Here is a 27,961-nt window from a genome sequence, read left to right as displayed (position 1 = left end):
AAAATTCCAAAAAAAGAAAGAAAGAAAGAAAGAAAGGGAAAATATTTAGAGAGAGATAAATGAATAAATAAATAAATAAATAAATAAATAAATAAATGAATAGAGAAAGAAAGAAAGGAAGAAAGAACAAAAGAGAGAAAGAAAAAAAAGAAAGAAGGAAAAAAGAAAGAGAGGGAAAATAATTAGAGAGAGAGAAAGAAGACAAGAAAGGAACAAAGAAAGAATTAAAGAGAGAGAGAGAGAGAGAGACAGAAAGAGAGAGTAAAACAAAGAAAGAAAAACAGAACAAAGACAATTAAAAACAAAAGTGGATTGAAAATATTAGAATAGATTTCAAAATAAATAAACAATATTTAAAAGAATAAAGTACAAAAATAAACAATCTAACATAATTTGAGGAAAAAATATGCACATAGAACAGCAAAAAAATACAAATAAAAACAACAAAGTGAATAAATGAGGACAAAATTATGAATTTATAGAATATTTTTTTTTTTCAATAAACGAAAGTAGAGCCTTTTTTTAGCAAAGGTACCTTGTACTTATTTTGGCTTGATTTAAGACTAGGTATTTTTGTAATTTTGTGGTCTGATCACATCCAAGCCGTTTTGTTTTAAGTTAGCTTTACGCTGGCAGTTATTTCAATTTTTTGTTATTTATATTTTTATACAGCGCTATGAATTAGACCTGAGCATTAAGTTATTTTTGTTTCTAAATACTTTTTTTATGTAGAGTATTTCTACTGAACAAACAGCTTTTAAACCTTTTCATCTGCCACAAAATCAAAGGACGTACATCATTTCTCAACAAAGCTATGAAAGCAGCAAGCCAAACGTATTGTAGGTTTTCGGAACAAAATAGTTTATCGCCAGTGATTAGGGTCAGGGATAGAGTTACTGTATACGCCGCAGCCCGTCAATGCCGAGGTCTGGCTTATCTCTTAAGAGCGGCAAGACGCCTTACGCCAAAAAACTACTGCCTTCAGATGATGAAGGTGCTGTATCTGATCAGGATGCTTCTCCTGCTAGTGTTAACCATGGAAACCAATACTATCTTTTCCATGTGGGGAGCAAAATGGTATCCAAAAAAACTGGCCTGTGATGGCGCCACTTGGCTGTACTTGCCATAGACATACCACATAAAGGGTTTAAGGCATGGGTTGGAAACCTATGGCTTGCAAGCCATACATGGGTCTTTTCATCAGTACATATGGCTCTGAGATAAAATAGAGGTTTTGCAGCTTTGATTTAATAGCTTCATGCTGTTCCCATTGTTTAAACATACGAAGCAGAGACTTTGAAAGGGTTACGTACAGTATTTATGGGAAACAATTTAAATTGCAGTTTGGGGTGTCACACCAGCAGACCCCGTTTTGGCCTTAAATTGCTAAATAATCATTTATATGGAAGCTCATTAAACAATTTAGGTTCACTGTTGAAACACTTTATAAAAAGAACTCACAGGACAAAGTTTAACCCAAAACATATGTTTTACCCAGGAGCTCTAGCAAAACACCTCGAGCAATTGGATTGGGTAAACTGTAGGACTGGGCAGAGCTGTACAAAGGACAGGGCGCGTGCGCCTTCTTTCTCCTTTGCCCAGCGCCATTGGAACTGAAGGTCAATAAGTTGGTATCCTCATTTGCAGTATTTTGTGACATTTTTATAAAAGAACTTTGCTCGCGCCTGGTTTTAAAACCATTTATTCGGACAAAAATAAGTCAAAATGAGCCTGAACACTCTTAAGTAGCTGTGGGAGGGAGGTGAATTTGAAGTGGTGTATTTATATTCATATGCGACACAGCCTTTGGCATTGTTATTATTTTATTGATTTTATGAAATCAAATTAGCTTTTGTTGACAGAGCGGTTTTGGCGGTTATGTTGTATTTTCCCGACCCCCGGTTTAAGGGCTCAGAGAACCGTGATTCTACGTAGTCTGACTTCTTGTGAGTAAATAGGTGCCGCCTTGTGTTTGTACATTTTATTCTCTCTTAATAAAGGGAATTGCAATAATTAATAAGGGGAGCAATTGGCTGAGGTTGACAGGTTTGTAACCGTAACCAAAGGTGTGAAGTTTGACACCTAGACCTATTGTCCACGCCTGTTTCAACCGAGGATTTTATTTTATTATTTCAAATACGCTAATGAGGCTGGCCGCAGTACCGGTGCGGTTCTGGGACAAGCAAATCTATCCGTCACGAGTTTACCACGACCGCAGTGTAAAAGCGCTTACATACAAGGTGGGAGGCCGCATGTCTGTTATTTAATTATTTTACAGCGTTCGCTCTGTGGTATGCCACAGTGACGCTAATACCGCGTATTAAGGTGTGCGGCTTTTACAGCCGAACCCTTTCTCTGTTTTAATCGCACACACCTCTTGTCAAAGGCCCGCGGCCATTGGCAAGCGCGAGGCCTCAACCCACCCTGTTAGCGTTTAATGATGATAATGTGTCAAGTTTGCTCCAGGTACAGTGCGTTTTTGACTTGACGTGACACTTTCGTTCCTGGGACAGGAGGTTACAGAACATTTCATTAGTGAGCCAAAAGCTTTGAACGGTATTTCGTGTGAAGTTTTTGAAGAAAAATGTAAGCTAACAATGAGCAGAGGACGACTTCCCTTGTATTGTACATTCGCTCACTGGGTACATATGTTTGTCATTACTGTCACAAGAACTGAAATAGACCTTGAGCGCTTCCCAAATTGCCACTGAACGTGTAGATTTAAAGTGCTGGTTGTTATCTCGGATAAGCGGTCGTGGGAGAGTTTTGTAATGAACTGAGAAAATTGTATTTCTACTTAAAAAGTAGAGCTTTTAAGTGGATTTTATGGGATACTGTGTAATATTTTACTCCTTCGAGTGATAGAAAAATGATTATTTAAAATAAAAACAATATTAAAATGAATAACAAGCAAAAAATATCAATAAACTTTCATATAAACGTTCAGTTTTAGAATACTGTTGGATCGGAAAATTTACATTTATTTTAAATAACGCTCACTTAGAGGGAGCTAACATGATCGTCGACTTTCTTTCTGCTAAAATAAACAAAAACCCTGTCAAAGGTTGGGCCAAAAAAAATAGTGCTGAATGGTCAGTTTCAGTCTCCTAGTTTGTAGCTATGCTTGTGCTTTGTAGCACTCGATTTCAGTTGTACTACACAATACAGTGGAATGTAGTGGTCAAATATTACATACTGTCACTTTAACTCTGGTGAAAACTTTAAAGGGAAATTCTGTATCATTCATCCACAAGATGTCGCTGTATTGAGTATAGTAACTGAAAATGAATACTACAATGCTCAAGAAAGAATGCAAACTACGAAGACTCCATCTGCATCATTTTTTTAAATTTCTTTATTTTTGTCCATCTCTCTGCACAGCTTTTATCTTTTGGGTACCTGAGGCAGCAAGATGGAGGGCCATTATGTCAGCTCCCTCTAGCCTCACGTCAAATAAATATACATTTCTCAACCTACAACTGTTTAAAAAAAGTACACGTTTATAAGGAAGTTCTTAGCATTTAAAACCATTTATATAACACATGGTAGTACTAAATTATATTATCTGTCCCTTTAAATAGTTAAATCCGGCTTAATGCGGTAATTCAAAGTGAACGCTTTCATTTCAACTGTATAAGTAATTGGTAATAACCTTATTTAGAATACGTCTCCCAAAAGTAATATTGAATCTTGGAAAACTGGCCGTGAAATGTATTTTATTATCGTTCTTTCCCGACTAAAAAGCACACCTAGAATCAATAAATCCGCCCAAATTTTGAAAGTGTACCTTATTACTCAGTGTGCCTTTTATACCGCATAATACGGTGGATAAGATTGGAAATGTATACAGTACAGGGTGCGTTGCTACACGAAGATTTATGGTATTCTACTGTTTTCACGCAATGCTTGCTCAATCGAAAAAACATCGCTGACTAATATCGCATAATATTGTATGCAACAGGAATCCAACACTGTTTGCGGCAGTGCAGCGCTTACACCCAACCACTGGGCCACTGGTGATACGGATAATTTATGAAAAGGCATTTGATTTTACCTTGTTATCACACTGTTTTTATTCACAGTACCAAAAACGAATGTTCGAGAATAGAGAACCACAAAGTTGTCTTGCGAGATATAAATAAATACAAAGTCTGATTCATTATCAGAAGAGTTGTTTCACTCGTCGTGCTTTTTATGCGTTTAATTATTTTTACATATGCCGTGTAAATGAAAAATGTACGGTAAAGACTGTTGTTCTGTGTTACACCTTATAATCTGGTACTGCAGCTGTTTTTTAATGGTGTCTTTATCTATTTTAGCGATTTTTTTTGGTACTGATTGCTGATAACTACAATTGAAAAACGTAAGTGAAATGTAAAATGTACATTCTGTCTTGTCCAGTCGTGTAATAAGATGTAGCTTGATCTTTTTCATGTTTTCTGTACAGCACAGGCTGTGCAGAGGATCTGCATAAACATCAACAGCAAGTTAGGGACATGTGGGGGATATTTTAAAGTCTCCGTGTTATCCTTAGTCAGCTAGCAGATAGATAATCAGAGAGACCTGCAATGTCGGTCCATTCCGGTGACTCAAGCCAGCACAAGGACAAACATCGCCGAAAACTGGAGATACACACTGATAATCCTCCACCCAGAGCACCCACGCACCATCCCGGACTCGCAAACAAGCGCCCCCGAGCAAGTCAACACTCTGATACGAAAAGTAATGAGATTCATTAGCCACCATGAGAACTAAAGAGTGGGCGGGAAGAGGACCAGAGGGGGCAAACGGTGAGTGTTTAGTCTGTGAGAGTCCAGACATGGAATCTTGTTAAAAAGTCTCTGACATATGACAGTGAGTGAACACTCATCTTCACCCACGCAGCTGTTCACAGTGTACGCACACATCGCACCACCTAAGTCTTAGTCCAAGTCCACCGAACCCCCCGTCCCCTCCGACCAGTCTGAGAGTGACGTGATTGCCAAGGTAGCGGGCATCTGTTACATTCCGGAGGCTGTGGTTTGCACAGCGCGGGGGCCAATTTCGAACCGACGCCAAGTCGGGGCTGGCAGCGACCGTTGCACCACCTGGCCACCGAGTTGCGGGGGCTTGAGCCCACCGACGCAAGTAGGGCATACGGTGTCATGAATGACGTGCTCTTCCTTCCGTGTGGGTCTCGCAAAAATGGGGTACCCCACTTACCTCTTTTCTCTACAAATGCTCACAGGTGGAGCTTTTATTGTGGGCATTTCCTATTAAAATAAAACAAAGAACCTTATGGGAAACCTACATGTCACCTTTGCATACCTGTATGTTTTTGCCGTACAAAGTACGTTTATTATGCATTTTAAGACGTGTACCACGTACAAGGAAATCTGTACGTAAAACACAAATTTGTCAATTATGGGTACCGTCCGGTATACACTGACTATCACGAAATGACAAATCAATCAAGTCAAACAAGTTCGCCGCGGTAGCCTCTATCTCGGTATGTTTTTTTTTCGTTGCAAACGAAGCGAGCGGTTTGATGCTACTGTGCGCATGCGTCTGCCGCCCGGGGATTTCCCATCATGCATCATTCTGTGGTAGTTGTGTAGTGAAAGAAAGTTCGTCTCTCTTTAGAGAACCGGCTTTTTCGGCTCAACTCATTAAACAGAGCCGCCTCTCAAACAACTCACTAGCTATGATGCATTATATTACGAATTATGTTGTATAAAGAATTTAAGAAAAAAAGGAAGTATAAAAGGAAAAAAGACAGGTTTGTGGTTATCCCTTTAATCAGTATAATACCAACAATAATCTAATACAGAAAATGAATTAATAATTTGAATAAGAAAATGTATCATTTTACTTAATTAAATAATTAAATGTATTTGCATGTATTTTTTCCTTCTACAGTGAACGTCCAAGCTACTTAATTTTTGAACTGTTTTTATAATAAACCTCATTCATGTCGAGCAACTCAGTATCTCACAACAAAATGTTAATTAATAATGTATATGATATAAAGAAACATAAGTACAATTTAACATGTTAAACTACATAAATAAACACGTTTGAAAAAAAATATGGTGTAAGATTGTTGTATTTTGTAAGGGAAAATACAACAGTTTGTAAGGGCATGGAGCCCAGGAGCTTGACAAGTATGCCTTTGTAACAAACTGATTATTGATGAACCCAGTTATAAATTCCGATAATAAGAATTTTGAAGTAGATCACTGTCTGCCTTATCCCCCCCAAATACAATGTTTCAATTTAAAACACTTAAATACAGCTAGTTATGGATTTACTTCTTGTTAAAGAGATACTTTGAAATATTTTACCGCTAGGGGTCGTTGCATAGTGAAGTACAAACGAAAACAAATGCCACAAAACACAAGGAAGAATGCTCAAAAATGACAAAACAGCACCATCTTAGATTCTCATTTCCTCGCCTCAGCCTTTCACAATGTTTTTGGTTTTGGGGGTACCTGTAGGAGCAAGATGGCAGACAAAACTCCTAATTTTTCCTTACAAAGGGAAGTTTGAATTCAACATATTTTTTACATTTCAACATTTTTTTTAATCTAAAAAATAATTTCTTGCACAAACCAATAGGTAGGTATTTATTTTAAGCGTTCCAATAACTAAAAGGGCATATGTATCATTTACCGCTAAAACAAACATATTGATTAAAAACATAAGCTAAAACACATCAACCTTCACATTCATGTGCAATTTTAAAATGCTCATAGGCACCAAAATTTGGGAACTGACATAAGTGTTGGCCATCCTGCTGCTAAGGGTACACAAAAATCCCAAACCTCAAAAAACAAAAAAATGAGGAATAAAATAATGTGGTTTGGTCACTTTGAGTCTCCGTAGTTTGCAATCTTACCAGTGCTTATTAGCCATCGTTTTTGTTTGCACTTCACAATACAGCAACATCTAGTTGTCAAAAAACACACTGTCCCTTTAGGGCACGTAGATGATCTGATAGAGTTTTTATTTAATAATTAAAAAAATTTATCTGGTGGCTGATTTTGTCCTTTTTTTTCCAAAGCACTTGATGAGAAACCACATCGCCTGTTTTTATTAGGACTCACCTGGTGCAGTGCCGAGGTGACTTTGGGGCAGAGGCCGAGGATTGTTGTTGACCGGGCCGATTCGCATTGTTCTTTGGTAGCGCTCAATCTCTGACAGCCTGTCGGAAAATTGCTTTTGGGAATCCTCCATTTTTACTCTGTGCCCTGTAAGAGAAAAAAAAAATTCTGAGCATGTAACTCCACACAATATGATGAAGTAAACAATAAATGTGTGACTCGTGTTTTGGAATGTAAGTCAGTCAATCTGGATGAGTTTAGAATAAAGGCCAACTTCACCCTGTTTTCAACCTCCGAATGCGTCAATATTGTTTGGCCTTGAAATGCGTGCCAGACTCGTGTTACCCCAGCAGCACCTGCTGCCGTGTCATCAGCAGATAACACCAGGAAAAGTGCATCAAATGATATCCCGACAAATGTTTTTTTTCCAGTTTGAATTGTCAGACAAAGAAACATTGAGCACGCTCGTTTGAGGCTTGCACAGACACAGCACTTAGTCACTGGGAAACTCCAAAGAATGCAGCCGTCAGTATTTTTTTAAATCTTTATGTACACCCCAGAAGACTAACAATTAAAAAACACAAAGGCTTTTATGTGTACACTCACATGCTGCTTACATGTGCACACACTTTACATTTATCTGGACACACCTTAAACGTCTGAGTCCGGATGAGGCTTATTCCCTCTAATGGGAGGAAGAGATTTTAATGTAACTATCAATGCACCAAAACTGTGTGTGAAGCGGCATGTATACATTCTGTGGTTTTCTCATTGGCATCTCTGCAGACTACCCTAATGTGAAGTAATGGCTGGATTTGAATATTTTATCACTATATAAAGGGGGCAAGGCAGACGGACCAATATGGATTTTGCCCGTCCTTTCTTCTCCCTGACCCATGGGCAATATATCTTCGCTCTGAGGCTGACCCATGGGTAAAGTTTGCTCTCGTTTACCGCTCTGTCCATTTGGTAGTGCCCACCGCATCCCCTCCACCCTTTCTTTACCAACAATATAGAAATATCAACCTTTGTATCCACCGTCAACACATACATAAGAAGAACCGCAAGATGCACTGGTGAATGTGTGTTGCATGCAGGCCTCCTCTTGAATATCAACCCCGACAACAAAGAGTGAGTGTGTGTGAAATGAAAGACTCGCTAATGACTCATCTGTCTGAGCAGACACAGCAGTTCTGTTTGTTTTTTGGGGGACGTGATTCCGCCCACCAGGCCAAGCTGTGCCATTGCCTTGGAACACATTGTGAACACACATTCGTACACACTGATATACTACATGGACAATCATAAGAGACAACCGGCTCTTAAATGCAGTTCAGTCATCCTGCCGGTAAAAAGGGCATTCCCTAACATTGTTCATAGTTTTGTGTGAGGAAATTTGGATTACACAATGATTTGAAGATGAGCTAATTGTTAACGTGCCTGCGTCAGTTTGGGCGTCCCTTTTGGATTTAGAGCGAAGGGACGATGGATTGATGGATGAATGGATGACTGAAAGGATTAATGGATGTATGGATGAATGGATGGATGTAAACCACTGTTAAGAAAATTGGGGTCACCCAGACAACTTTGTGTTTTGTATAAAAAAGTCAAACTTTTTTATCAAATGAGTTGTCAAATGTCTGTGTTCATTCCCCTTATGAATCGTTTCCTTCTGTTGGCCAGTCCCAGATATGAGTTTTTCTTTGCCCTATGTTCCGGTCCGGAGCCTTAGATGCTGGTCTACTAGTGATCCCAAGAGCCAAGAAGAGATCCGCAGGTTCGAGAGCATTCTCCATTCGGGCCCCAGTGCTGTGGAATGCTCTTCCCCCTGAGATTCGATCTGCAACCTCAGTGTAAATCTTTAAATCTAAGCTTTAAACACACTTCCATTCTATAGCATATGAATAACCTATATTTTAGGTTGACAATGAGTAATGTGCAGTCCCTTCACAAGGTTTCTTCATTTTCCTCATGTTGAGGTTTTTGAGTTTTTCCTTGCCCTCATGTAAGTTTTAGATCCGGGGATGATGTCATAATAGTCTGTGGTTTGCAATAATCTGTGGTCTGTGCAGCCCTTTGAGACTCTTTGTGATTAAGGGCTATACAAATAAACATGACTTGACTTGACTTGACTTGACTTTGCCACTCTGCCTTAAAGGCCAGCAAGTCTGAGTTGCCTCTTCAATGTAGCTTTGGACCCTAGTCTTTTGGGGGTACTACTTAACCAAGTTGCTAGTTGAGTACAGGTACGGTGTCCATTTCTCAACATGGAGACTCTAAAGTACGTGTATTCTTTCTTGGTTGTGCCTCCCACTTCTTTTTTTACTCTAGTTAAAGCGTGTTTGTGTTCTCTGAAAAGAGTAAAAAACACTATTGTTGGAAATCTTCAGTTTATAGACAATTTCTGGCATTGAATAGCCTTCATTTCCTAGAACAAGAATTGTCTGTTAAGTTTGGCATGAAAGTTACCTTTTCCTGGCTGTTCTGAAAGTTTTATCACACTCACAAATGTGATGCCCCAGATTCTTCACTAGCTCAAAAGAAGAACACATTTAAAAGGCTAAACTCTTTTCAGTTGTGCTCACATAATTGTACAATCATAAAGTGGCTCTTTAACACAATTAGCAAACAAAATATTCCATTGTTGCTGAAAAGGGGCATCTATGCACCTTTGCGGATTTTGCATTAAAACAAACATTTGCAGCTAATATAGTCATTTACCATATTAAAATGTGTGGGCTGTACTTTTGATAGGTATATTGGTATCTTCATTGAATAAAACAGTATTTTACCTTACAAAATAAGAATTATATGCATGTTCAGTATGTATGTATGTATGTATGTATGGATGTGAGGATGGATGGATGGATGCATGGATAAATGGTAGCACAGAGTACACTGTAAGTCTATTAAGTCTACCTAACGGTTAAATAGGTCGAAAAATTGGTTGACACAACTTTCAGGGTTATTCATTTTACCTCCTACCATTTGTGATAATCTCATCCCAGCTGTTCATTGAGTGTAATAAGAATCAACAGATTAAATTAAGTAATCCTGTTTTTGAAACCACAATGGAAGGAAGAAATGAAAGTCCAATTCCCCGCAAACCCCCTCTCCTCTCTCTCACACATATTATGACACAAGCACAAGCAGTCAGTCACCCACACTGAGGCTACTGTCTTGTGTGGGGGCTGCCCAGCGAGGAAAGTCTCCAAATATAACTCCTATATGTGTCCTTGTGTAGTTATTAAGAGATTTACACCACCTCAAAAGGATCAGGTCAGGGAAATGATACATCCCACCGATCACCGCCTGACAAAAAAAATAGGGGGGCCGACAGAAAGGGAAAAAAAGATAATTGGCCAGTTTTTTGGAAGGCCGCAGAGAAATAGTGTGCCTCTTTAGGCATCATTCAAGCTGGCCACAAGCATATGTACACACACATTTGAGGCCTGCTTCCAGGGTAAGGTTATAGTAGGGTGAGACGGTTATCTTGGGGCGAGTGGAGGAGAGTTTCTTTAGAGTGACGTCTGGAGCTCATTAACACGGGGCCACCGATGCTGTTAACACCTCTAATCAAGCGGGAGGGCACGTTAAGCGCCTTGCTCACCTTCTCATATGTTTTCTGCCACCCTATCACCCAGCTTCTTTGCTTCACTCTCCATTTCCCCACAAATAATTGCATCATCCTTTCTTTTCTCCTTGAGACTTTTTGCCCTTCTGCACAGTTCAACAATTTTCTATTCGCTTATCCACTTCAGGTTTTTTGGTGGTGTATCCTGACTCATAAGGGGACAGTGTGGATTTAGAGGCTCATTATAATCATTTATTAATAAAAAAACAATAATTATCTAAAAAGCAAGTGAAAATACATGAACTTTTATATTGATGTGCATTAAAAATGAACCCGAAACCTCGCAAAAGGCAAGGCATAAAATGAAAGGATAACATGTGCTTTTTGGTCACATTGAGTCTTTTTAGTTTGTATCCTTCCTGGGGATTTTTAGCACTCATTTTCAGTTGCATGACACAATAATAGTCAAAAAGTACACATGTCCCTTTTTTGACAATTACTGTATCAGCACATTACAGTAGGCCACAGAATACTGTACTTATGCAAGGTCTCATTCAAGGAATGCACAGCACCTCATTTTTTTCACCTCTTTTTTTTGCTTTAATGTTTGAAAAAATATTATTTTTTTATTACTATTGTAAGGCTTACAAATATTATTACCCTCTTTTCGCAAAAAAAAAAAACAAAACAGTTATTGTAATGCCATTTCGCATTTTCGCTTTGTGTTTTCTGAACAGTATTTCTATTTCAAGTTTTGCTTTAAACATTCTCCATTAGGAAAACAATAATAAATACGATAGCTTCTATAAACATAAATAATGTGTGAATTTTCCAGATCTGAGTAAGACTTTTGAAATCACTTCTACGTTCAAGCGGATACGCTGTTTTTGGCCCGCCGACCCGGATCGCGGCAGCGCGCCCGTCACGGTTCGATTCCGACTCTGCAGTGCCAGAGGGGTGCCGAACATCCACTGCAGCCCCATTTCAGAGGGGTTTTTGCGGTGGGATGAATATTTTATGTGTCAGGGTGCACTTAGGAGAGAATGCCCTGTTTTTCTGGCTATGATATCATAACCACAAGATCGAGCTGGGAGATGAGGGGCCAGGCGCACACTTGAGGCCTAAACAGCAGCGCTCAATATGCAGCCAAGTAGAAATGGACGCTGCGCATTTACTAGCCTCCATTCGGAATCATCTGAAAGCATTATAGAGCTCTATGAAAAACAAATAAAATGCTGGATATAAAAAGTCTGGTATTAATAATGTACTGAGAAGGAATGGGTGTGTCGTCATTACACTTGCTTTGTTTTCTGAGTGTTATATTTCCTAATCGGGTTTTAGCTCCACTGCAAGATGACTTCCCTTGTAAGCGTGCAGTGCATTGCGCGACGGAGCTGTAAAAAAAAAAATCCCTTTTTAACAAGATGGCGTCGCTGGAGTGTTTGAAGACACAGCGCTTTAAACTTGATTCAAAAAGTGTGGTGGCTCTAACACGACAGCGAGATACCTTAGCTCAGGGATGTCCAAGTTTGACTCTGGGGCTGGATCCAGACTTACTGTTCTCAGGTGGGCCGGATCAGTAAAAGAAAGTCAACTCCACATTTTTTGTTACTGTACTTTAACAGTATTATGCTTTATCATTCCGCCTACTTTAATAAGCTATCCTTCATATTATGATTACGAATGACAAAGGATAGTTTTTAAGCATACCACATTTTCAAACCTGTCAACACTACCGCTTTACGCTTTAGATTAAAGAAATCTTGACAGAAGACTAGAATTTTAGTCTACAAATGCTTTTTTGGAAGTGAGGCCAAGTCTTTGTGCGTGAATAAGCCTCTCAAACGATCACATTAGATTTCTGGTTTGGTAAAGGTTTGTTGTTTCTTTTTTAATATAATGTAGACAGAATTGTGTTCCAGGTGTAAAAACAGAGTGCGGAATGAAATCTACTGCTTTTTATTGCAAAAAGTTGGCTTGTCTGCACATAATAACAAACAAAGAGACAAATATGTTCATGTTTGGCCTCAAAAGTGTTAACTGGTTTATTTTAACAGTTCAGTGACTACAGTTTTACACAAGGACCAACTCACCACGCTTTAGAGACCCAACGCTGTCCTCTAGCTGCTGCAGAGAGCACTTCCTTTACATTTATTTAAAAAATGCTAACTTCTGATAAAAAAATGACAGAGAGACTCTTTTTTTGAAATTTTCAGAAATTTATGGTGAGCCGGATTAAATTATCCATCGTTCTGTATCTGGCCCACATATGTTTGACATGCCTGCCTTCGATGGCTCTACCCATTCAGCTCAAAACTCTTTGGCACACGTGTCAAACGCATGGCCAAATGTGGCTGCCATATCATGTTATGTGGCCCGCTGGAGCTTAAATGGTCGAGCGTATAAAAATAAACAGGTATAAAGAGTTCTTTAACCAAAAACTACTTTTCTAAAGATGCCTTTCGACTATGATATCAGTGACATCTCTTCGCCACCAAACGCCAGGACAGTACCTCTTTATATGAGATTAATTTGTTCCAAAATCATGGACATAGCTTGAATTGCTAATGTAAGGAGGACATTTCCCCGATGTAACATAATTAAAAACTAATTGGTCTGTTATGGCCCTCTCAAAATCATCCAAGTGACCCATAACAAGCTATAAAGCCCATCTTACTGATCACGTCTTGCCCATTTTGCCTCTAATGCAGATCATATCAGTCACTGGTACCAGACAACAATGCTATAGTAGATTTCTAATATTGTCTAATATCTGTCTTGCTGTGAGTAAATAGTTGCCTTGTTGTGGTTATAAGGTTTATTATCGCTTAGTAACTGGAATTGCAACCATTTACACGGGGAGCAGTTAGCTGAGGTTGAGAGGTATGAGATCCAGAGACTGTTAATGAAACCTACTGTAAACGTAAAATCAAAGTTAGTGTAACTTCAAATGAACATACTCATAAAAATATTTTACTGCACATTTTTTTCCTGTAGAAGTACTTTGCACGCGCAAACTGGAACCAGCTGATCACAGCAGTGAGTGGTCACGCGCAGTGAGGCATCTTAAGCGTCCTATAGTGGTAGCCTCTAGGATTGCTCATGACCTGGATTTTCCTTTGTATAGCAAGCAAAAGGTTTGTTGCAAATAAAACATATACACCGATATTCTCGTGTTCAGAGATGCCACTGTATTTCATATCAATTCCAATGAGTGGATAGGAGAAATATATGCTCCCATAAACGTCCAAAAGATTTTATATTGTTATACAATTATACCTCTAGATATGAGAGTAATTTGTTCCGGTGTATCTAGAACTGCTTATATCTCGAGCAAATTTTCTTGATACAAGATTACTGAAAACAACTTAATTTATTCCCGGCCTTTCAAAGGCATCCAAGTGAAACCTAAATAGCTATGAAACACATTTTTCTAAAACTCATTCAAATATTGATCAAACATATACAGGGAGTGCAGAATTATTAGGCAAATGAGTATTTTGACCACATCATCCTCTTTATGCATGTTGTCTTACTCCAAGCTGTATAGGCTCGAAAGCCTACTACCAATTAAGCATAACAGGTGATGTGCATCTCTGTAATGAGAAGGGGTGTGGTCTAATGACATCAACACCCTATATCAGGTGTGCATAATTATTAGGCAACTTCCTTTCCTTTGGCAAAATGGGTCAGAAGAGGGACTTGACAGGCTCTGAAAAGTCAAAAATAGTGAGATATCTTGCAGAGGGATGCAGCACTCTTAAAATTGCCAAGCTTCTGAAGCGTGATCATCGAACAATCAAGCGTTACATTCAAAATAGTCAACAGGGTCGCAAGAAGCGTGTAGAAAAACCAAGGCGCAAAATAACTGACGGTGAACTGAGAAAAGTCAAGCGTACAGCTGCCAAGATGCCACTTGCCACCAGTTTTGCCATATTTCAGAGCTGCAACATCACTGGAGTGCCCAAAAGCACAAGGTGTGCAATACTCAGAGACATGGCCAAGGTAAGAAAGGCTGAAAAACGACCACCACTGAACAAGACACACAAGCTGAAACGTCAAAACTGGGCCAAGAAAAATCTCAAGACGGATTTTTCTAAGGTTTTATGGACTGATGAAATGAGAGTGAGTCTTGATGGGCCAGATGGATGGGCCCGTGGCTGGATCGGTAAAGGGCAGAGAGCTCCAGTCCGCCTCAGACGCCAGCAAGGTGGAGGTGGGGTACTGGTATGGGCTGGTATCATCAAAGATGAGCTTGTGGGGCCTTTTCGGGTTGAGGATGGACTCAAGCTCAACTCCCAGTCCTACTGCCAGTTTCTGGAAGACACCTTCTTCAAGCAGTGGTACAGGAAGAAGTCCGCATCCTTCAAGAAAAACATGATTTTCATGCATGACAACGCTCCATCACACGCATCCAAGTACTCCACAGCGTGGCTGGCAAGAAAGGGTCTAAAAGAAGAAAAACTAATGACATGGCCTCCTTGTTCACCTGATCTGAACCCCATAGAGAACCTGTGGTCCCTCATCAAATGTGAGATTTACAAGGAGGGAAAACAGTACACCTCTCTGAACAGTGTCTTGGAGGCTGTGGTTGCTGCTGCACGCAATGTTGATTGTGAACAGATCAAAGCACTGACAGAATCCATGGATGGCAGGCTTTTGAGTGTCCTTGCAAAGAAAGGTGGCTATATTGGTCACTGATTTGTTTTTGTTTTGTTTTTGAATGTCAGAAATGTATATTTGTGAATGTTGAGCTGTTATATTGGTTTCCCTGATGAAAATAAATAATTGAAATGGGTATACATTTGTTTTTTGTTAAGTTGCCTAATAATTATGCACAGTAATAGTCACCTGCACACACAGATATCCTCCTAAAATAGCTAAAACTAAAAAAGCCCCACTCCAACTTCCAAAATATTCAGCTTTGATATTAATGAGACTTTTGGGTTCATTAAGAACATGGTTGTTGTTCAATAATAAAATGAATCCTCAAAAATACAACTTGCCTAATAATTCTGCACTCCCTGTATATATACAGTAAAAAATACAGTTTCTCAATTTTCTTCACGTTAAGGTTTTTTAGGTTTTTTTCTTGTCCTGTTCTAGATTTCAGATCAGTGGCTGTTGTATTGGTGGTCTCTGCATCCCTTTGAGACTTTTTTAAATGTGATTCGACACTTGTAGATATTATTTTCTCAGTACAGAATGATCGACTGTATGTGTTTGTCCCCATTTCGATGAGGAAAAGCGTTCCCATTAAAGCGGGAGATACATTAAACTCTTCTTGGTCCAGGGCTGTGTTTTTTTCCAGTGGCAAACTGAAACTCTATCTGGACAGCAAAAGGGCAATACGTGCTCTGGCACCGAACCAAGTCAGCACCGTGTACATCTGAAGTGTAAATATTTGTATTTGCTTTATAAATGGACTTGATAGGCCGCAGATAACAGTCGACAATTGAAGTTGACGGTATGAATCATACATTGAAATGAAAACTATGTGTCAGCTGGCAAGCTCGTGGCTAGTATGAGGGGGGAGGAAAGCCTAAATAAAATAACAATAGACAAGTTTAAAAAAATGGATAAGTGGATCAAGATAAATACAAGAAAAAAAGACAATTGAAACAAGAGTTATGAGTTTACACATAAAAGTATTACAAGAAAAATAAAGTAATCCCATAACATGGTTCACATTTCATGGTCTCGCTGCAAAACAGATTTTCATCAAGTATTGTGTTCTGCGTTCTGATTGGCTAAATAGTCTCCAACAGAGTAAAGTTTTCAGAAACAATAAATAAATACATATTTAGTACCGTACACAGAAATGCTCGGGCCTGTAAAAATAGGTTAAGATCTGGTTTCAATGTATAATGGAATTTTTAATTGTATAATAATTGTTCAAAACAAGACAAAGGTTTCTTCGTCACGGATTTCAGCAATCACGTGTTTGTTTTGGAACGAGCGTTCGCTGTACTTAAGTAGTTATAAATAGAAAATAATAATTTTAAATACTAAATAAAAACATTAAAAACAAAACATTTTAAATTAAATACCAAAATACACTACAATGAATCAATTCAAATATTTAATATGACTATCAGTGCAACAGTTTTTACTTTCATTATATTTATAGTTTTTTCATTATTATGCTAGTGTTAATATCTTGTTATTCTCTGTTTACTCTTTGTTATTTTAACAAAACTATATATCAGCTGACAGGTTAGAGGCTAATATTAATAATAAAAGCCAAAATACAAAAAATGAACAAGATAAAAAAATATAAAAATAAATAAATGGATATAGATATAAACAACAAACCAAAATATAAAAACAAATTATGAGTATAAAAATTTGCAGTTTTCCATTGTTTTTTTGTGATAGAAAACAAATAAGAGAACATACCAAAAGTGTAGGTCAGTATTTAAATTTAGAACTTTAGAACTGTAGCGTACAATACTTCATTCTTTTATGGTTCATCTTTCCAAATTTAGAATAATAAGAAACCAATAGTTAACTATGCTGGCATATTTTGCGTATGATACAAGCCTTCGAAATCGGTTGCCAGTTGAAAGCTGCTGTTACTCGTTGCTTTAAAGTGCAAAGTTACTATTTAAAGGGACGTTGTGTAATATTTGACCACTGAATGTAACTTTATTGTGTAGTGCAACCTAAACAAGTGCTACAAAGCAAGGAAGAATACAAACTAGAGATACTCAAAGTGACCAAACCACACTATTTTTCTTCAAATTTTCTGTGTAATGCCTTATGCGACCTCCCCAGCACGCAAGCATAGGGTTTTGGTTCTTTCGGGTATCCGTAGCAACAAGATGGCAGATCCTCTAGATAAGGCTAATATTATGTAAAATACATACACATTTTTTTAGGACCGATGAGTATTTAAAAATGTATGTTTATATGATAATTTATGTATTTTTGCCAATTATTCAAAGACATATTGTTTATTTAACAAATTTTTTTTGTGTTTTTTTATTACTTTGGTTAGGTTTGCGGATCCCTTTACCACCTGGGTTGTGTGTCTTGGGCAAGTACAGCCTGGTGGCGCCCATGCCTCTCCAGGCCAGCAAAATAAGTAGACAGTACGTATGTATTTAATTTTCTGTGTTTCATTTTCAACTTAAAGTCAAGTGTTTAATATGTTTTGATTTTGAGTTTTGGCCCAAAATGTCCATTTTAGTGAATATCGAGTAGAAGAGTCACTAACATTTAGAGTTGACGTTCTGTAACCTGCAATCAAAACCACTTCGATCTTTATAACAGAAATTGTTTGTCAATTTCAGTCAACAGCAGAGGCTTTTTATTTCTTTATTTATTAACCTTCCTTTTCCATAAATAGTTAAACGTGACACTTAAAAAAAAACGGGAAAATAAATGAAAAATTGGTCACTGGAGCTTTTGTTTCTCTATGTGTCCCTGGTGTATGAATGTGTGAGTTGATTGCAGAATGCGACGGAAGTTGTCCTCTGTAAATATTTTTTCAATGTAATATAAAAATTCCTGCAAATGAAAATCCTTTTTTACGTCCAGGGTGTGCTAAATAAAATACAATGTATCTCCAAGGCATGTTTGCTGCTATCATTGCAGAAAACTTGAGCATTTAGTTTAGTTTTTTTCTCATCTCCTGATCTTCATTTCACTTAATTTACCTGAGAAAAGTCTGGTAAGATAAGTGTTTAAAGCCCAGATAAGCAGAGTGATTGCATTTCACACGCAAATCATGTCTGGAATGTCTTGCTTGAATCGAGAGCTCAGCTGGTGGAACACGATCCTGAGTTTTAAAATTGTTAAAAGTGTAGCAAGAGTCGAAGCGTGTGAGCAAACTTCCGTTTTGACAAACTTTCAACATCTGTTGAGTAAAGTCATGCACACCTGTCTTTCTCTTCCTCCTGAGCCACTAACAGCCTCGCTGGCACCCAGCTCGCTTTTCTGCCTCTTTTGCTTCAACTTCCCTTTTCGCTTTTTAGGTTTTTCATTTTTTCTTTTTGCGCTAACACGGCTCGAAGCGGATTACCGCAGTATGGTGTTGCCGAAGCTACCAATCACACGTTGAGGTAGACCAGCCGAAGAGAAGCAAAGTACTTGTTTTGAGGCTGACCCTTAAGGATGTGGTTTTTACTCAGGGTAGGTGATGGTGGCTGTCTCGTCTGGGCCAGAATGAGCCCGTGCTTGACACGTGCTGGTGTTACACAAGCAAAACACCTAAACAAATCACGTAAAAGCTAAATATATGATATACATGCTATCTATTAAGTTATTTAGGCATTTTGCCATGTATTTCGTCACTTATTTTGTTGTCATGTATTTGGTTGTATATTACGTCATATATTTAGGTATGACGTAATATATTTATCCTTCTGATCCTTTATTTGCACCGCTTATCCTCAGTAGGGTCGCGGCGGTGCTGGAGCCCATCCCAGCTATCTGTGGGCAGGGGACACCCTGAAATGGTTGCCAGCCAGTCTCAGGGCACACAGAGACGCAGAACTCACTCACTCATTCATACCTAGGGACAATTTGGACCGGCCATTTAACCTAACATGCATGGTTTTTGGGAATGTGGGAGGAAACCGAAGTGCCCGGAGGAAACCCGCGCAGACAATGGGAGAACATGCAAACTCCACACTGGGAAGTTGCCGTAGCTGGACTTGAACCCTGAAACTGCACCGTGTGGCTGCGCGCTAACCACCCATCCACCGTGCCGCCCGTAATGTATTTATGAGTTCATTTATTTCTATAGAATATATTTGTAGGTATTAATTAATCTATACTTTCATTTCTACATCTGGTAGGATTAGCCCTCCATAGCGGAGCTCGTTTAGAAAAGCATTATCAGACTGTCAAACTTCTACGTTTTTTACTTGTTGAGATGCACAGGCCCCTCAGGTTCTCTGTGGGGGGCCACAGTGGTGTGAAAATCCCCCTTTCGTCAACGGAAGTTGCTACACGAGACCGATTGAGCGGAGAGCACAGTCTTCCTTTTCAGATAAGATAGCTTGCAATCGTTGTGTATGTACATGCGTGTGTGCACGCTTTCAAAGCTTGCAGGGAGGCAGGTCGAGGCAGGCAAGCAAAAGCCCGGGGGTGCAAAATGTGCCCGGATTCCCCACTAACACAATAGAGCCCCTAGCATGCTTTGCAGCAATCAGCTCCCTTTTGTGATGCCGCTCTATGTGTGTAGGACAGAGGTGGGCAAACGTTTGGAGTCACGGGCCACAATAAGTTACAAAATATTGTTTTTGTATTTTCTGATACGGGGTCTTAATCCGATACCTCGACAATACCTGAGGAAAATATAAAAAACATTTCTCATATGCATTTATGAATAAATACACATGCAGAAATTTGACATGCAGACACAAGCCATAGTTTATCGCAATGGTTATGTCCTAAGAACATAAGTGAAAACTGTGAAATCGAAACCTTTATTTTTCGCAAATATTATGCAGATTAATACTCTTATATACACTGAAAACAAAGAACAAACCCCTTTTTAAAGTCTCAAGCATTTGTTTAACAAATAACACTATTGTAAAACGTTTTGTTTTTTACACATAATTACTGCATCATCAAATCATAATGATCAGGGAGCTTGGTAAGCCAATTAGAATGCAGAATGCAATGCATGATGCAAATATATGAAGTACCAAAACTGTCTACCGCATTATAGTGAGGGATACCTTTGCATGTTAGATGTATATTTGTATATTTAAAAAGAGATTTAATGAATTTGGTTTTAAAAACCTCTGAAATAAAACCTAGTAGCAAAAATCATGCCCCTTTTTTTAGTACTTAATTGACATTAAAGTAAAAAAATATCTTGATAGAAAAAAAGAAATAAAAATGAAAATAATAAGTAATAATGTGCATTTTTTTTAAATGACATTTGAAATACCATGTACATTATTGGAATATTGGCTCAGTACACATAAGTATTCCGTGAAAGATATATTTTTTGTGAAAGAGGCAGATAGAAAGGCACACTGAGGACAAGAGTTATTTGTAATCCATTTATAACGTTTTGGTTCGGAGAGCCAGATTAAAAAGGGTAAAAGGCCGTATGTTGCCCACAGGCTGTAGTCTGCCCACCCCTGCTGCAGTATGTAGGCAAAGGTTTTTTTTTTCATAACATGCACCAAATTGCTAATGCTAAAGCTACTCACTAAACTAGAGAGAAAATGAAAGCTCTTTTATTGGACATTGTAATTGGAGAGTTAAATTGAATTTGAGTTTCAAGGGAGTGATGCCATAGCACAACTTGTGCCTTTGACCAGCAAATGAAAGGGAAGGGTTTGCGTTTCAGGATGCAATTACACTCACTGCTTTAAGTTTTGTCAACTAAAAACAAAAATATTAAGGTTGGCGGAACACACAGTTCAGTAGAAAATTTGATTGATGTAGCTTCAATGACGAAAATAGGACAGTATACGTGCAATCAGAATATTCATATATAAAAAAAAGCGCTATATTATAAAAGCATATCTTAAATACTCAGAACAGGGGTTGCCAGCCTTTTTGAAGCTGAGAGCTACTTTTTATTACCTTTTACCACACAAAGGGATACTAGTTTGGGGCGGCAGTAGCTCAGGAGGTAGAGCGCTCGTCTTGGGATCAAGGGATCCCAGTTCGAATCCCGGCTCGTCCGTGTTTCATGTCGAAGTGTCCTTGGGTAAGACACTGAACCCCTAATACCCCCAATAAGCAGGTTAGCGCCTTACATGGCTGCAAGGCCGCTATTGGGGAAATGTGGAGCACATTGTAAAGCGCTTTGGGAAGTCATGGACTTGAAAAGCGCTATATAAATGCAGATCATTTCATTTCATTTCATAGTTTTGTATGCACTTTGAAAATAAGTTATCATGTTAATACTATGTACCAAACAAGAGTGCTACAAGGCATGAGGAAGAGTACAAACTGTGGAGACTGTGTGAGACTAAACTGCAGCATTTTCCTGATAACTGTTTTTGCCCCAGCCTTTCACAGAGATTTTCCTTTTTAGGGGGTACCCGTAGCAGCTATATGGTGGACAATCATATCAGCACATGTTCTGGATATGAATACAAATTTATCGACCTACGAGTATAAGAAAAACATAATTTATGATAGTTAATAATTTTGCTTATTATCCAAATTATTATTGTTTTTCTAATGAATTACGTTTTTCTAACCACTAAGAGGTGCTAGATAATACACAATCTTCCATTAATGGTGCTGTACGGAATTCAGAACGTTTCTACTCGCTGACGCCATCTTCTGGCTTAAATCATCATTGCAGTCACTGTCAGGCACCTTATGTTGCGTTTGCAAGTAGGTGTATTTCTTAAACACGCTTCAATAAACTCTTTTTCTTTCTTCTTATTTGGAGTTTGGTTTGGCAATTGGACTGTGATAGAAACAGGCCTTTTCTTCTTTTTTTTTACCATTTTCATGCTACACGAACAAAAAACTGCAATGACAAGAACAAAGTCACTACCTAATGTGTTGCGCGTCATGAACAGCGTTGCTAAAAGTAAGATGGAAGCAAACAGGTGAGGTAGAAAACATTATAAAGGCCCTTTGAACTCAGTTGGGCACTGTTAACATTTACTTTATGGAGGAAATATTTTACTTTCAGCTTTTTAAGGACACCTCAAACAGCCACTGCATCGCTCGTGGGGCTCCAGTGGTATTGGTGTCATTTTCTCTTGTAGCAATGCTGCTTTTTCTTTCGCTTGGTTGTGAACACATTATTTCTTTTGCACATGTGTGTTGCAGTTGAATTGTAGTAAAGGAAAGAAATACCGGCGCCATCGCACCATTCGATCTGTCAAACCGCTTTTCGCCTGTCACTCCTATCTCATAAGCAGGTGCTTTTGACCCTCTGCGCTAGTTGCAATCAAGTTCAAGTTTAGTGTGAAATGAAAAACGTGTGAATATGCAGGCGTGCAAACATAATGTGTCACTTTTACACTGGCAGTCCAGGCGGGCAAAGAAGGACCCTTGTCTTCTTCAGTGGTATTTGATTTGCAATTTGGTTTTACATGAAGGGGTTCCCAGCATAGTGGTTAGCGCGTGTGCAGCACAGTTCTGAGGTCAAGGGATCAAACCTTCCTGTGTGGAGTTTGCATGTTCTCCCCGTGCTTGCTTGGGTTTCCTCCCACGTTCTAAAAACATGCATGTCAGGTTAATTGGCCGGTCCAAATTGTCCTTAGGTGTGAATAAGCGAATGAGTTGTCTGGCTGGCTGGGAGTTCGGGGTGTCCCCTGCCCACTGCCCAAAGATAGCTGGGATGGGCTCCAGCACGCCCGCGACCTTAATGATGATAAGCGGTGTAGCTAATGGATGGATGGATGCAGGGGTTCCCTCTGTGTTTATGTGCAGAATTACACTTTTGAAAAGTATTTTTTTTTTACTCTAAAACATATTTATATATTTTCTTCTTGTAAATGAATACTCAAAAAAAGCAAATTGGTTATATCTGGTTATATATGGTTATAACTTAAAGTAAGAGGAATTGCTCTTACAAGGGCAAAATTCTCTGGCAATGTGGGTAAGATGTTGTTTTTGGAGTGCAGTTGAAAAATGGAGGGAAAGGTTTACTGGGTAAGAATTGATTTTTTTTGGGGTGTAGAAAACCCCCCAAAATAACATTTTATTCATTTTTTTGTACAATGTCCCCCAACCAATGAAATCCCGGAAAAAAACACCCAATCCACAAGGTAGCAGTACACAAGGTATTTTCTAGTCAGCAGCAGGTGATAACCCCACCACCCACTGCACTTTACTCGATGCCTCGCTGAGAGAAATCGGTTTATTGTCATAATGCAGCCGAGGAGAAAATATTCCCCGTCTCACGGGCCATTTATTTTTCTAAACTCAGATCGGAACTTTATTGAATTACGGCTGAAAGCTTGTAATGGGTCCCTCCCGTGCGGGTGCGAGTAAATACAAAACAGCGAGGACACACAGAGCGAGCGTTTTACTTCCCTTGGTAGGTAAGTAAACAGGAAGGACGCTTGGCTGCAGCGTTCAGCGAGCGCCGGCTTTGGCGGCACGTCTCGCTCATTCTTTGGCTTGTACCACGCCGATGAATTTGCAGCGTTGTCTGGGGCCTCTGTAAATAATTTGGTAATTCATAGTGTGTCTGGGTGTTCTATCTGGCGTCAGCAAATAAAGGGTGGAAATTTTATGAGTGGAAAAAGAGAGGTCATTTGAGCCTGAGGCTATTGTGGCTTTCACAGACATCAACTGGCTTCTAGTGTACATTAAGTTCTTTGGGAATCTTCTTTTTTTATCTAATTTGCTTGTGCAACTTGCAAGAGATGCTAATAGAAAAATAAGGGGGTCTGCAGTTGGGAAATGATTAGTTTGTGGGGTTCTACACTTTGTCAAAGATGGGTTACTTCGTCGATGAAGAGGACACTCTTTTTAAAGACACAAAAATCCCGCTTTGAAAATATAACGTGGTAATGCCTATACAGTGCTTGCATATGAGTTACACATAATGCAAAAAGTGGCTGAATAATAAATACGAATGTAAACCCCAAAAACTATTTAAAGCGTTTTTACAAACTTCCTAGATATCTTCACAAAAAATAGGTAGAAATATTATTTTGACATCGTATTTGATTCTTATCTCGCATAACAATATTTTTACCTCTGTTTTTTAGACAAATGATATAAAAACAAATGCATTTGCAGATCACTTTGCTCATTTTATATACCGGTATAAAGAAGGGCCGATAGAAGATTAGATTCCGCTGCTTGGAGTGGTCGGTGGTCGGTTAGAGACACCACAAACGCAGACCACATGAAAGCAGTTGTTTATCGATTTTGTATTTATTAGGGGTGCTTCCTCACTGATCAACAGTTTAAGGACATTTTGTTGTGTCTGTATAAGAAGAATAAGAAGAATAAGAAAATAAGAATAAGAAGAATAAGAAGAAGAAGAATAAGAAGAAGACGAAGAAGAAGAAGAATAAGAAGAAGAAGAAGAAGGAGAAGAAAGTGTGTTTAGTGCAACAAATTATCCTTTCTTTCATACAGTATATTCTTCCATGCGTTATATTCAGTTTGGATACAAAATGAGTATCATTGCCACCCATCATTACAACAAGTTTCGAAATAAGAGCATGTAGTACAAGCCCAGAGAAGAAAGAACAACTTTTCTCTCACAAAACTGCACAATTGTTAAATTACTCCTGTATTGATACAAGCTAGTTGGGGGTGTGCGCAGGCCACTTTGTCTCCAGGTTATACAGTACATCAAGCAGTCGAGCATTAGCAGTCAGGAAAGCACCCAGCACACGCCCTCCCTTGGCACTGTCACGCCCGCAGGGCCTTCTTTCAAAGACACCCATCTCCATTTTCAAACATCAAAGTCGCCTTTGACAGAGCAATTCGCAGCCGGGCCGGGCCTTTCATGTGATTTGTGGGGCAGGGGCGTGGCCCACCAAGCTGCGAAGCACCTGGCAGGTGCATAACACATGCGCACAGACTCACAAACGTGGGCTGAAGCAGGCATTGAACTTTTTGTTGACTTTATGGAAGCGCTGCAATATCTTAGGAAAAAGAAGCAAATGTCTTTGTGTGGCTATTTGCATACTTTATGCAGCATGTGTGCCAAATGCAAATAAGCTCCCCCCTCCCATAACACACACACACACACACGCTAAGGCATGTTTTGTTGCTGTATTTATTCGACTGGGCGTGTGCGGCTACCGTCAACTCCAGGATAAAGGCGACTTGGTAAATGTGCTTTGTTATCATTTTTAGCATCACTGGTATTTAAAACTCTAAAATGTTAAAGAAACTCACTCTTTATAATCGACACCAACAAATGTCATTTGAACTGATGCTAGTTTGAGCAGTTTGATTTCATCTATCCCAACCCTGTCGGTTAAAGGGGATATTGTATATTATTTAGCACTTTTCAGTGGTATAAATAAAACCTCCATCATTATTAAATAAACAATATTGATTTAAAATTAAACAAAGAACCCATCCATTCTTTATATGCACCACTTATCCTCAGTAGGGTCGCGGGGCTGCTGGAGCCCATCCCAGCTCTCTTCGGGCAGTGGGCAGGGGACACCCTGAACTGGTCGCCAGCGAGTCTCAGGGCACACAGAGACAGACAACTCACTCGCTCATTCACACCTAGGGACAAGTCGAACCGGCCAATTAACCTGACAAGGAGGGTACTGGAGTGCCCGGGGGAAACACACGCAGGCACAGGGAGAACATGCAAACCCCACACGGGGAGGCTGTGATTGCTGGACTTGAACCCATGAACCTCTGCAACGGGTGGCTGCGCGCTAACTCCTCATCCAGTGTGACGCCCAAATACAAGAACCATTAAAAGCTATTTGACATCTATTTAAATAATACTCTCAAAATAATACTCCATTTATGTTTACAAAGGATCAAAAGGTAAAATTTTGATGAGTGCTACAAAGGATTGGATGTTTTCTATGTTTTGTCTTGAACCAACCATGCTCCAAGCTGGATATTTTTTTCTCTTTTCCTTTTTTAGAAATGACCCGAGAAAACTATAATTATTCAAATAAATTAAAATGGGTGCTTTTTGAAGAGAGGATAGAAGCTGCACCGCCACCTAGCATCCACCTATGCGCACCATATATCTATTTATACTCGTAATCATTTTCGGTATTTGTTTCAAATCATTGTAGAAAATATTTCCTGGAATGAGCAAAATAAACAATTTTTAAAATTGTATGTATGTTTTTTTTCCAGTGAACAAGATGGAATGAGCAATGTTTTCTGCCAGTGGGATACGAAATTACAGCACACATTTTTATAAAAATCTTGTTGGTCAACATTGACCTGAAAAAACTGATTATTTTTTTAAAGGTGCACTTTTTAAGAGGGCAGGTGCTCCAGCAACACCTATACTCAAGTGCACACCACTGATTTTACATATCATATGTAATTAATATTTCAATCTATCAAAGTATTTATTTTCCAATCCCGGTAGGAAATATTTCATGAAATGAGAAAAAAAACACCAATTATTTCTGATTTTATAAAACAAATTCTGCCAATGGGATAACAGATTACAGCGGGTATTTTCTAAAAGATCATGTAAGTCAGCATTGACCTGAGAAAACTGTAATAACTAAAATACATGAAAATATGCACTTTTTTAAAGAGAGAGCAGATGGTCCAGCACCACTTAGCGTTCACTTGTGCACACCACTGATCTTTCGTTTTAATGCATCAATATTTTTGACGATTTCAATTATTTGTTTTTTCTATCCTGGTTGAAAATATTTCCTAAATTGAGCAAAATGATCTATCGATTTCCCAGTGGGATAACAATATAAGACGCACATTTTCTAAAATATCATCTTAATCAAAATTGATTTGAGAAAAGTAAGTTGAAATAACTAAAAATGTGCACTTTTTAAGAGAAGGCAGATGGTCAAGCACCACCTAGCGTCAAGTGCACACCACTGATCTCTCATAGCATATATTTTTAGTTTTCCTAATCCCAGTTGAAAATATTTCCTAATATTAGCAAAGAATAATCAAAATATTTCAGATTTTTTGAGTTTTTTTTTCACAAAACGAGATAAAAAGAGCAAAGTCCTCTGCCAATCGGATACGAATTTGTAGTGCAAATCTTCTAAAAGGACCCTGTTAGTCATCATTGACCACAAGAAACTCTTTTTTTCAGTAGGGACTTGTGTGCAGGAGCTCTAGCATCACCTACTGAATATCTGCGCATGATACGGAACCTCCAAACCATGTTACATTCACTGTCCAGTGATGTCACGAGCTGAAAATACCAAAGTCAAATGACTTCATAGAGGTCCTGATTCATCCGATACAGAAATACAAAGAGCGCCACCAGTCTGGCGAGTGTATAGTGAGAGGCTGATCTCATGCAGGAGGACGGCCATGAGAGAAGCACCCCCGAAATATAGCCGCAAAATGCTGTTTGGGCGGGTGAGGGGGGGACAAATAGCTAGCGGATTGGACTGGAAGGGAACTGATAGCAAGCGACTTTTCGGAGCGCCTTGTATTTTTTTCCTACTTCTCATAAAATGGAAGAAGAGGGAGCTTTCAGTTGCGAGAGTTGTGTTTCCAGTTTGGACTCAGCAGAAGTTTGATAATCATACGGCAGATAGATGCAGCGGATGACGCACGCATGCCGGATGTGCGATGAGGAAATTGCCTGCGAGGGAGACGAAAATACTCTGAACATTTCACTTATTCTGCAAGAGTGTGAATTCACAAGTTGATTTGACTCAATTTTTTTAAAAAAAGAGGATATTTTGCTGCAGTTTTG

General features: G+C 38.9%; 1 protein-coding gene across 1 annotated transcript in view; it reads right to left on the bottom strand.

Moving 5' to 3' along the window:
* Positions 1 to 27,961, bottom strand: part of runx3 (RUNX family transcription factor 3) — a 57,786-nt gene that overhangs the window by 21,458 nt on the left and 8,367 nt on the right. The window contains exon 4 of the mRNA XM_088354232.1: positions 7,086 to 7,229. Within this exon, the coding sequence (XP_088210358.1) occupies positions 7,086 to 7,229 (144 nt within the window). The remainder of the gene's footprint in view (positions 1 to 7,085; positions 7,230 to 27,961) is intronic.

This window comes from Urocampus carinirostris, chromosome 15 (genome assembly GCF_059441175.1).
Source record: "Urocampus carinirostris isolate Australia breed hairy pipefish chromosome 15, RoL_Ucar_1.0, whole genome shotgun sequence".
NCBI classification, from domain to species: Eukaryota; Metazoa; Chordata; class Actinopteri; order Syngnathiformes; family Syngnathidae; genus Urocampus; species Urocampus carinirostris.
This window is presented reverse-complemented; position numbering and strand designations above follow the sequence as displayed.